Here is a 12,626-nt window from a genome sequence, read left to right on the forward strand (position 1 = left end):
CGGCTGAACTTTGCCCCCGACAGCGTTGTCATCTCTCTTCCTGCTTCTTCTTTAAATGCCGTCGTAGCTGCCGGGGGGGGACATGAAACACGTCTGGGGAGGAGATGGTACGGAGCGCTTCATCGTGCTAACTCATTGACTTGAATGTGTTCCTGGTTCCTTGAAATGACTGTAATCGATGGAAGATTGTCATGAAGAGAGAAGTGTCTGTTTGTGTGATTCACGTATGAGGGGTTCAGGTCCGTGTGTCCGAGCAGCTGGTTCAAGTGTTTCTGGGTGATTTGATCTGACTGTGTGGAGCTAACTACATGATATACTTAACAATTATGTACTACTTAATAAGGGGAGCATGTCACACATGTCAGGGTTTTTTCCACCTTCAAAACGATCAGCGTAGAAGCGACGGCATGTGACGAGGAACAGCCATTCACAGCTCGCAGATAACTTTTTCTTTTTTTTATGAATATAAGACTTGAGTGAAGCTGATGTGGAGGTGTCTTAAAGCTGCATTCTCTCTAGTGTCCATCAGGGGGCGACTCCTCTGGTTGTATAGACGCCTATGAGAAAATTACTCTACTTCTCTCCTGATTTATTCCCTCAGTAAACATTGTAAACATGAGTTTATGGTCTCAATCTATAGTTTCAAGTCTTCTTCAATGCAGCAAGATGTTCATTTAGTAAATTATGGTCCATTTAGAGTCAAACAGACCATAAAGCAGGGTATGCTTTAGGGGCGGGCTTACTGTGATTGACAGGTCGCTGCTGCTACCAGAGACGTATACGGTGTCTTTACGTCCCTCCTCCGCATTCCAAATATGGTAACTTCTGTTCATTGGTTGTGAAAAAAACAACATGGCGACGGCCGTAATAAAAGATTGCGACGGTGAAATCGCCGAACTCGAGGCTCCAAAACGGCAGCCCACAAACCATTGGGTCACCATGACTACGTCCACTTGTTATATACAGTCTGTGATCTAGACATGAGCGCAACCTTCCAAGCTCCTTGGATGAAAGGAGCACGGCTGGCGTTTTCCATGCATTTTCATTCAGAACATGTGAACGGCCACTTACACACATTTATATTTTGTATTAATTAAGAATCTGAATCTGCAAAGTAGCTAATATTGTCAAAAAAAGATATTGAGGTAAAAAGTACTCATTCACCTCTAAGATGTAGCGGAGTAGAAGTTACATAAAATGGAAATACTCAAGTAAAGTACAAGAACAGTGAAGAGCACAAAGATCTTAGATCTATACTCGTAATTTCGCTCTCAATTTAATATAAAAATGTGCGTTTGTCTTCGGGGGGAGCATGAAATAATGTATGCCAGTGATGTGCAGCCATTCATTATACAGACAGCAGTAATTCACGTCTACAGCATCTCAAAGTGATACTCAAAAACTGTGTCCAGGTCTGTTAAAGGGATCATTGCCGATTCGCTGCTCATGATAATAAATAACTGTTGCGCTGACATGGAAGTAGTTGTACACAAACGTAGCAGTTTAAAAAACTCACAGAGAAACAGCGACAGACATAGATCACAAACCTCCGCCTAAAGTCTGGAGGATCGGAGTGATTTTGCTAACTACATAGCTAGCTAAAACTGAAAAAACACAGACCATCGTGGAACGCCAGATGAAGGCGTACAAGACTTACAAGAGTCTCCCTGCAGCTAACTAGCTAACTAGCTAAAACTGTGAAACACTAGCTACAGAACAAACACCACAGGGTGATAATATCACAGAGGTGTCTGGCTATGTTTCAGGCGATATCACCGTGTTTTTTGTCAGCATTTTGTTCATTGTTTTCATGCGGGAGAAAGCTAGTTAGCTATCAACCGGGGGATTTGTTTTTAGCGATGCTAGCTACCCGGGCAAAAACGAGACGGTAGTCGTTTAATGCTACTCTGGTTCTGAGGTCGTGGACTAAACCGCTCACAAACTAGTAAGCCTTCAATCAACCCTTTTATGTATTCACTTTCCTCCATTTCCAATTCACGCCGTATATAGCTTCTTTACTTCCTGCCCTCCATCTGAGTTTTGCCCGTCATAATAGTCACGTGATTGCACTTGTCTCCCCTTGGAGATCTTCCGGTCCGAGTCCTAGAACACTCGGTACAGACTGGCAGCCGTTGGCGTCACCTCCTCAGTGAAGAGCCCAGTGTTTCTTGTAATTCCTTTTGTGTTGGCCACTTCAACCATGAGACCTGTCAAACTTCTCACGGAAGGCAAAGGGTCCTTTTGTTTTATGAGTGTGCAGGACGAGGAGATGAGGCCTGTATTTAATGTTCGATCTAATTAACACCCCCGTGTGTGTGTGTGTGTGTGTGTGTGTGTGTGTGTGTGTGTGTGTGTGTGTGTGTGTGTGTGGATATATGCAGCGATGTGAAGCGCTCATCTCACACATGTTACGCTTTCCTCTCTTCACATTCTCGTCTCTCTGTGGAAGCTGTTTTTACTGTAAGAAAAACCTCTGTAATTGATGGTGTCTTACTGTGATGTACTCTTATAGAGTGCTGCAGGGATGAAGCATTATAATAGGCCAATCAGGAAGTGGGCATCACGTTGGTTCCAATGGGATTTTTTACCATTGGGTTTTGGATTGTTGCAGGAAATCAGCTCTGTGGCAAACCAACCTTTTTGTTCAGCAAGATGAACAAATGTGTTGTTCACAAATGAACAGCACTTTTTTATTTTGAAGGGTGAATGCAATCGCATGGAGTAAAAAGCTAACGCTAGGCTATAAACTAACCACACTACAAGGGGGACTAGTTATTTAGCCTCTTGTTAGCAACCACCTTTTATTAAGACTCATAAAAGCTTGAAAGTTCCAGAGAGGGGTACCTACTGCAGTGTTTCCCCTAGGTTTACAGCTTTCTTTTGGGGGGGGGGACATTTCCAGAGCCTCCATGTTTGCATGTATGTATGTATTTATTTACTTACCAAGATCAGTCTGGTTGACGCGACATATTTCCCGACGCACGCTCTCCGTCCGCTGGTGGGAGTGTGCTCACCTGTGTGTGTGTGTGTGTGTGTGTGTGTGTGTGTGTGTGTGTGTGTGTGTGTGCGTGTGTGCGTGTGCGAGCGCATCGGGGCGATACAGAGAGCAGAGGAGAATTGTAAACCCGCGACCATGTAGAGACAGAAATGACATGGCGTCTGTAAATCAGATAAATAACATGAGGCTATTTAGTTTGTTTAATAAAAGAACAAGGTGTAGACCCGTTCTATAGGAAAGGGAACCTTAAATGACTTCTGTTGTGATTCGGTGCGCCCCCCTAATATAATGGTAGGGGAAACATTGCACTCTCTTAAGCACAGACCTTATTTCAGACATAAAGTCAAAGTTTTATTTTTAATGGGTTTTTAGTTTAGAGACGAGGGAACCAGAAGTGCAAAAAAAATTGCTGACTCATTTCCAGGTTTTAGGACGCATTCCTGCAGCGTTCTATTCTGTTGCTTTCACACACACACACACACACACACACACACACACACACACACACACACACACACACACACACAGCTGGACTTCCTCTCCAGTGGAAGAGCAAAGTCAGTGTGTTAACTGGTTCATCCTCCAGCTAAACACATACATACAACACAACGCATTTAGTTGCTGTTCCTCTGAGCTCCCAGTGGGACGTTTCTTATTTTTTAAATGACTGAAAACTGCGGAGCACCAGACCAGTCCCTCCGTGTCGGTGTGTTTGAGTGATAACCATGATCAATTTCTTTACACAGCAAGTTTTCTTTTCAGTTTTGGAAATACTGACTTGTTGGGCCTGTTTGTGGGCCTTGGAGCCATTGGCAGGAAAAAGCTCCGTCGTACGCCTCGGCCCTTTTACCCTCTGAACCCCAAAACACGCCGGCGGGATGGAAAAGCATGTTTTTTTTTCAAACAATCGCTAAAACTACACCTTTTATTATAGCCGGAAGCTGTAAGGACCGTCATTATCATCAGGGTATCATCTTTCCGACGTTTTTTTCCCTACCGAAAAAAAAGAATCTATGCTTAAAATAGTGATATTTCATCAAAAAACATCTCATTTAAAATCTTGCCACAAGTAAACCTTTTGCTTTAAACCTGTTACCACTCATCTGTGTTATGTACACAACTATGTATAGGTAGGCAATGATGTGACATATCTTTAGAAAGCTAAGATTCTTGTGATTTGATTTATGCAAACCATTTCAAGATACAATCACAACAGCAGGTACAATCAATGCCTCTGTCAGACCAACAACAAACAAACATTTACAAAACCGAGGCAACTCACCGATGAAGCTTCATAAAAATCCACCCCTCGAATATTCCAACACAAACGGTCTTGTTACATTGCCAAAGATCCAGATGATCCAATCCAGTAAAATATTTAGTCTAAAACACATTACGTCCAGAAATACGTGTAAAGCTCGAGCCAATTGCAACCGATCGTTCTGATGACTGATAGCCAATGAAATTTCTAAAATAATGATATGCAGATTCAGGGGTTAGATTTAAAGAGAGGAACGTGAAACCGCGAGTCAGGTCCCTGTGTGATAAATGCAAAGTGTGTTTTTTTTAAATCTTTGGAGAAGTTAGTTAATTAAATAATGGTGAAATAATTTATAGATAACTGTATTTAGACATAAATAAGCTGTAGATTGAATTATGAATACACATTTTTACACAGTCTAGGTGTGTTACTATGGCTACCATGGGTCCCCAAACGTCCTTTTTTTGGAAAACGCCTAGACATGCCCTTACAAAAACATGTGTAAAATATTCATTTTCTGTGGTAACTTTTACTAGGTAAGGCTTCATGCTGTGGCCCCATTGTGTTTTCCAGCTAATAAGTCCCAGCTATAGTCATCTGCAGGCATCCGTTTGCATAGAAATATTCAGGCGGAAATAAAAACCTTCTACTTCCGTGTGTTCAAACTTCTATTACTCAATGCCAGTAGCACTTACAGTGATTCTAGAAAAAACTTCAGAGTGTTACCTTTCAAAAGAGACCAAAACGCTGCATGTACTCCAAATGGTTCAAGAACAGCTTTCAGTTTACTTTGGGTATGCCTTGGATAGGCGTTTTAGGCACATTTTTCTGGAGTGGTAACAGGTTAATAAAAAAACATTAAATTGTGAGCTCCTCAGCGTAACTATGAAGCCATGATTGATTCATCTGAGACCAACAGTCACGTGACAACAATTCTGTGACACTTTGACTGAACACGGAGCAGAAAGCAGAGGACAGGAGAGGTTGTAAGTAGAGGTTGTACAAATATGAATAGCTCAATATATATGACATGTAGAGCCTTCATTTTGCCAGAATTGTGCTGCTTCTATATTGCAGTGAAATAGGGCTGCAACTAACGATTATTTTAATAATCGATTAGTCTGTTGATTATTTTTCTGATTAATCGATGAATCGGCGGGGAAAAGGCGAGTGAATAAAAACGTGTCTTTAGTCTTGCAAACTATACCACCTCTGCTTTACTACTGTTATTAACGAGCTAACGCTAACTTGCCATGCTTGTCAAGCTGGATAACGAGTAAACAGCAGCACCAGGAGAGCTACTGGAGGGACGTTACGTTCCTCACTTTAAAACGGAACAACAGTAGGATTCTGTAGTGACTTATCCTGCTGTTGAACTCTTCCTCCTCATCAAGGACTCCAACATGTTTACGTTTTAGGTGCTGAATCTTCACCGTGGTGCTCCCATGCCATGTCGCTTTTCCATATCTTGCAATTAACACACTTTATTTTATTTAGTGTGAAATGCTCCCACACCTTGGGTGACTTGGGTCGTACTGATTTCTCTGCCTCCGCCATGTGTTTCAGAACAACGTTACGGGTCTCTCCGATGGTCTTTCCTCTACCTCTGCTCTGCTCCACTCTTTTTTTATTTCTTTTTTTGCTCTGCTCTGCGCTCAACTCAACTTTTTTTTTTTTATACTCAAACATCTCCGCGACTCATTGAGTGACGTAATAGTTGCGCGACACAATGAATCGATAATGAAATTCGTTGCCAACGCTTTTAATTATCAAATTTGATCCATTTTATCGATTCGTTGTTGCAGCCCTACAGTGGAAATCAAGGCGCAGGAACGTCCCGAAACTGGGTTCAGAGGGTTAAAATTGCGATCCCACCCAAAAGTTGCTCCTCTGACAGGAGGACGGGACTTCCAAATTCATAAAGAACATATACATAGAGCCGGAAAGAATAGTTTCTAATTTGTCTTCCTTTTTGAACTTGTTGAGAGTCTAACTACAGTTTGGGTTGCTGGTTTTAGTCGAAGGCACACTTAAAGATGCAGGGTTGTTGCCATTTGAACTTGGCTGTGAACGCCGTCTGCTGAGCAGACTTCTTTATGAACTGTTTGTTTACAGGCAAGTTTATTTCTACAGCACCCAGAATGAGCACTGTTCAGTCGCTGAATGAGAGTCGATGAAGTCTTTGGTGAGTAAATTGCGGAGGCTACCCGCTGCTCTGGCCGGTAGAAAGAAATACATTTTCTACATGTGCGAAATAAAAAGCTGCTGGATTGCTGCCGCTTCACTCTGCTAGAGGAAGGACTGATGCTGTCTGATGTCTGCGTCCATTATTCTTTATGAACTTCACAAAACGTTCAGTAATCCATTACCCTTAATAAATGCACTGAAAGACTAATAGCACTTTTTGGAATTTGACAGTTGAAATAATATTTTTGCGTACATAATGCTAATAATACTACACAATACCAGGCCTCTCACAATATCAGACTTTCACTACGCGGTTAAAATAATTCACAATAACGACGATGTCTAACATTGTTTATTGTGTTTTATTTTTGTGTTGGCAAATGAATGATGCTCTGAAAGAAGCACCTTTCAAACAATTCAAAGTGCCGCACATGAGGCAAAGACATGCATTAGAATGACATTTAAACTAAAATAAGAAACAAAGCTATTCAAATAGAATACAATCAGACAAATATAGTAAGTACAAATAAATCGTGCACCACAAATAAAGTTCCAGTGCAGTAATAAGCTGCTGCAAAAGCATTCCCCATGCAGGTTAGGATCATTTCAGACTTTTAGGTTACCTGCAGATATGGTTGTGTATTTGGTAATGATGGGCATTTTAAGATATTTCCGTATTTGAGGACTCGCATTTAATTATTATACTTGAAAAAAAACAATAAAAAGCTGCAGTGTTGCGTGTCTATAGGACGGCGGTCTACATCTCCCAGTTCTCAATGACTTGGCGAGTGATAAATGCATAAGACTCGTCCTACACATTCATTTTGTGGACCGGCTTACCCACAATGCTTTGTATGTATGCGACTTTGGACTTTGTACCTTTTTGTCTCAGGGAGTTCCCCCGGCTGGGAGAGCAGCTGGCTGCGTGACGCTACGCTTAGCGCCAATGGGCTGTGACCAGTTCAACGCTGCACTGCCACACGTTGCCATAGTTGCGGGTTATTTGGTGGCTCTTTAGCCCGGCAGAACGCCACATCTCGCTTCCCCTCCTCGCGTTACGTGACAACACTTTTGCTGGCTCCTGGATGTGGAACGGAGGAGGTGCATTGTGTTTTGCGGCGGAGCGGAACGTTTCGCAGACCACATCCGGAAGTGGTCTGGGTGACCACACTGTTCTGGCTGCAGTCCCAAGAGGAACAATAGGATCTGCTGGGCTTATTTTTTGCTGTGTGCGTATCCTTGCCTCCCTGACGGGTTCATCTGTGGGTTATAAAGTGAGGTCTATGGCCTGCGCCCAGGAAAGGAGAACGATAAAACTTCTGTCTGCCACCGAACAAAAGTTATCACGGTGTTCCTCTCTGAGGAGATTACTTTATCTTGTATTGTCTCCCACGTTGTTTTAACATTCACCTATATTTTGGTTAATGCAAAAAAAATCAATTTTCTTCATTACAATTTTAACATTTACTTTTTGTTTAGATGTAATACATCACCTGTTTTCTAAGAAATCATTCAAAATGTCTTTTATGAATATGGAAAGAATGTCATCGTTCAATATTGTACATTATTCAGTAATCATAGTGTATAAGGTAGGGTAATTATCACATTAGCATGATGTGTTCAAATGAAAAGGACGTTTTTGGTGAGAAACTTAAGAACCAATCCTGTTGTTTCTTATTGTTTTGGAATAAGAATTAGGAATGGAAGCCACAGATGCAGAATATTTCATGACATAGTGTTTTTTTTTTGTTTTTTTGTAGGAAGTGAAGAAGGAATCCAAAGAGGTCAAGGAAACCAAGAGCGAGCCTAAAGAGGAGGCGTCTCAGCCTCAGAGGAGAGAGAAGAGCGCGGGGAACGTGGCCCACCTGGTCCAGAGGATGAGCACCATCGGCATCCCGACCGGCGGCTTCCTGCCTCAGCCGCCAGCCGCTTCCAAGAGTAAGACGCTCTGCTTCTTCTGTGGTCGGAAGGATGCATGTGGATAGTCGGCGTTAGGGAAGCCCCCCCCCCCCCCCCCCCCCGAAAACTGTGAACCGGTTCTAAATGAGTAAAAACCCGGAGTATTGATAAGGTCCAGAGTTAACGGTTCTGCTATCGCTACTTTAGAAGCAGTGAGTCCTCGTCTCAAACCTCCTCTCTCTTCCTTTTGTTTTGGAAAGGTGCTATATAAATAAAGTTATTGAAAGCTAATCGCTTAGCTAGTTGTTCAGCTGTGAATGTATTTGAACTTGTATTTTTTGTTTACATATGTGCAGTATTAATACTGCCAGTGAAAGCATGAAATTGTACACTTCCTATTTATGTGTTTTAATACAAATCCCTGTACAGTGTACGTTTTCCTTCCTCCAATGTATTTTCGTTATTTCAGTTCTTCTTGACCCTCTGACGGCTGTCCCTCTGCACCGTCGGCTCTTTACTCTGCAAACTGCTGTCAAGAAACACGGGACGTGATGTGAATACGCACAAGAAATGTTGCTTCTTGATTACATTGAAGATAAAGTAGTGCCGAACGTTTCCTTATGTCTTATTGTTGAGCCTAGCCAGACTGTAAGCCGGTTACACTTCCTGTTTCTCAGGCTCAGAGGAGCGAAGAACAAGTCCCCACGCTATCTTCTGCATCTGCACTGCTCTCGTTGCGCCTCTACTTGTATTCTTACCACATGGCAGTCGATCAGGGAATGTAAATCAAGAAAGTTGTCCTGTAAATGTGGGGACCAGCTTTGTGCCAGCCGTCCTCAGTCTGGACTTGAAGCTCTGGACTGCGTTGTCTCATCAGCTCAGACGGATGGTGTCCCTTCACGTTCACGTCAGCGCCGTTCCTTCTTCGCTCGCTCCGTTTCCCCCGTGTGCAGCGCTGCTTGTTCAGCAGGGTGTGTGTCTGCCGCCTCCCACTCCCTGGATTTACACACTCGCTTGCTGTCTCACCCATCCGAGCTCTCACGCCAACCTCACCTCCCTCCCCTTTTCATATTCTAGAGGAGACGGAGACATGCCCGAGGCCCACGCACGCACGCGCCCAAGCTCTTCTCCACATTTGACAAAACACAGACTGGCACGAGCGCACAACAGGTCGGGTGACTAACTGGTGTTTTTTTTTTTTTGTTTGTTTTTTTGTCTTCTGACCCGCCCTCCACAGAGCCCAAGAGGAGACAGTGCAAGGTCCTGTTTGACTATCAGCCGCAGAACGAGGACGAGCTGGAGCTGAAAATCGGAGACGTCGTAGACGTCATCGAAGAGGTACTTTTAAATGCGTGCATCGACGCGATGGACTTTTAATGAAGCTCTGTCATGAGCGGCTGAGTAAAGCAGGTGGGAAAGTCGTTTCCTGGATCATCCACATGGGCCCTTTGTAACGGCTGACCAGTTCTTTGGTGTTTAGGATAAACAAGACGGCGGGGCTCAGCTTTTGGTCTGTAATTTGAGTTGCTTTTTGTGTAATATTACAACAAATACAAATAACTGTTAACCGGTTATTTGTGGTGCTGGCAAGTCAGAACAGGTAAGAGACAGAGAGAAGTTCTCATAAGGAGTCAGATGTGTGCGCAGTGGCAATGAACATTAAACGCATAATATGTGTGTTTTACAATGAACAAGTTGGTCTTTAACATGTCAATGTATACTACTTATTGCAACAAATGCACATTTCAGGTTTTTTTCTAAATGTATTATTTGTTTTGCATTGTTAAATTTTTTTCTTAATGAAAACGTTATCATCTCCGTGTTGATCATATATCATATATCTATGGCACCGCATGTGTAGCGTTCACGGCACCAGTGGAACCGATGTGGCGCTACGACTCGTAGTGATGCTTTGCAGTGAGAACCCCCCCCCCCCCCCCCCCCCCTCCCAAAAGGTAGAAGGTCTTGATTAGAAACAGTTGGGGAGACGTGAACAACACGAAGAACTGGAGCTTTTAATATCGGTCAACTGTAGTGTGCTAGCTAATGTTAGCATCCATGGCTAGACCGGCTGCTCCGGCTTCTCTCTCTCGTTGGCGTAGCGTGGTCCCGCTTGGAAAATGCCGACATAATCATCCAGAATTGAACTCCTAAATGTGAAACACGGTCGACACGTATATATGACATATTATCTGGGGCGGCCCAGATGAGTCTGGCAACAGTTCTGGAGGTTTAAGACTGAATCTGTAAACGACCTGATTTAACCCTGAATCACCCCTCTCGGCAGCCATGTTGTTTTTGCAATTTTAAAGCACAGAAAAAAACAAATTGCATTACCATGTCGGGTTGTTTAAATCTCCTGATGTCTTCCCCGCGCAGGTTGAGGAGGGCTGGTGGAACGGCAGCTTCAACGGCAAGTCGGGACTGTTTCCCTCCAACTTCGTCAAAGAGCTGGACGCCACGGGAGAGGACGGAGACGCCAACGACGCGGCCGCGGACGAGACCGGTAAGATGGGAAAACGGCAAACAAGCGGACCCCCCCCCCCCCCCCCCATAAATGTGAAGGTCGCAACGTCGTTTAACAAACATCGGAGAAGGTGTACTGTAAAATGTATTTTGTCTTTAGGCCCAATACCAAAGCACAGCTCAATGCGGGTGGATTTGCAGAAGTTCAGCAAAAGTGTTTCTTGTCGTTCGACTAGCTGTTATTTCATTATTCATGTCTCTGAAACTTGGCTCACTCTTAAGAAACCCATCAGGTGTCTCTTGTATTCCAGGTTATAGCGTCTATAGGCCGTAAACATTGGCTAAAAGGAATGTGTTGGAGTCAGCGTCGCTCTCTCCCCTGAACCGTCTTTTAATGTATCGAAAAGATGTGCCGTTATTGACGACTTCAGTCTGAACGTCTAAGAAACAAGTCGAGGCACGGTGCCAGTAAAGTGTTAATTGACCCAGATAACAGAGAGTCCAACAAGAATAACAAGATCTTCAATGCTCCTCTCTCATGGAACAGTACAATAACAAGCTCTGTTAGCATGTGACGGCAGCCGCCTGCGTCAGTGGATGGAGACCATTACTTTCTCTCATATCTGCCTCAAGACATATTTGAGAATTGTTGATGCGGAGCATTTCCTTCCCATTCTTCCTCTCCATGTTGCTTCTCTTTGCTTTGTGGCTATTCATTTGTTGTGTCAGGAAAATGAAGTGCAGCTACGTTCAGGTGTTACTGCTGCCAAGCTGAAACAAGCCTGAACAAGACGTTTGGCTGAGGGTTCACATGTTTGACTCCTTTTGTCTGCTAGTTGTGTGACTGGGAGGTACAACAGCTCTTTAAGTGTGTGTGTGTGTGTGTGTGTGTGTGTGTGTGTGTGTGTGTGTGTGAGTGTGTGAGTGTGAGTGTGTGAGTGAGTGAGTGATGAATATTATCATTGATACATTTAGGAATGGTGTAATGTAATGTGTTTAATCACAGACAGAAGTCTAGCACCTCCTGGTGGCTGAAAGGGGATTACAACGTGTGTTTTCCAGACAGATCATGTATCCTGTCCTATAGACCCTTTCACAGCCGACGTCATCAAAGATCCGCGTGTGCATGTTGGCAACAGAAGCTTTAATCGTTGAATTACAGCCATTACCAGCATCACAATGTCTGCTTGTTGCATGTTCGGTTGTCAGACTTTATACTCCAACAGGGGATTCAAGTTCTACTCTGATCCCGTGTTTCAGTTTAACAAGTAACCGTGTCAACTGGTGACTTTCAGACAAATGTGTCCGTGATTGCTTGTAGCAACCAGGCGGCAACCTCCGGTTCTGACATGTGAAGCCAATGCGGAAGTGTCTTAAAGCTGCATTCTCTCTAGTGTCCACCAGGGGGCGACTCCTCTGGTTGTATAGTCACCAGAGCATGATAGTGCTCCTTTTTATTTTTGGCTTCTTTATTTCCATGTAGTCTTTTTTTTTTTTACATTTTTTATCCTGTGACTGACTAACCATCACTTCCAAGCTGTAACGAAGTCTATGAGAAAATGACTCTACTTCTCTCTTGATTTATTACCTCAGTAAACGTTGTAAACATGAGTTTATGGTCTCAACCTCTAGTTTCAAGTCTTCAATACAGCATGATGTTCATTTAGTAAATTATGCTTCATCTAGAGTCAAATAGACCGTAAAGCAGGGTATGCTTTAGGGTGGGGCTACATTTTGATTCGGTTCACTGGTTGCAAAAAGCCAAGATGGCGACAACCAAATCGCCGAACTTGAGGCTTCAAAAGTCACTTAATG

The 12,626-nt window shown here is 43.3% G+C and overlaps 1 protein-coding gene across 4 annotated transcripts in view; it reads left to right on the plus strand.

The window, feature by feature from the left end:
• The window catches only part of cd2ap (CD2-associated protein), a 54,322-nt gene that overhangs the window by 14,390 nt on the left and 27,306 nt on the right, over positions 1-12,626 (plus strand). For all 4 annotated transcript variants that reach the window (XR_011102781.1, XM_068708745.1, XM_068708744.1 and 1 more), the window contains exons 3-5: positions 8,207-8,384; positions 9,583-9,683; positions 10,725-10,851. Coding sequence is in view for 3 of the 4 variants with exons in the window: in XM_068708745.1 (XP_068564846.1) it covers positions 8,207-8,384; positions 9,583-9,683; positions 10,725-10,851 (406 nt within the window). In the remaining variant the exon portion in view is untranslated. The remainder of the gene's footprint in view (positions 1-8,206; positions 8,385-9,582; positions 9,684-10,724; positions 10,852-12,626) is intronic.

This window comes from Cebidichthys violaceus, unplaced genomic scaffold (genome assembly GCF_023349555.1).
Source record: "Cebidichthys violaceus isolate CVI_PGR_0920_01 unplaced genomic scaffold, fCebVio1.0.p SCAF_14, whole genome shotgun sequence".
NCBI classification, from domain to species: domain Eukaryota; kingdom Metazoa; phylum Chordata; class Actinopteri; order Perciformes; family Stichaeidae; genus Cebidichthys; species Cebidichthys violaceus.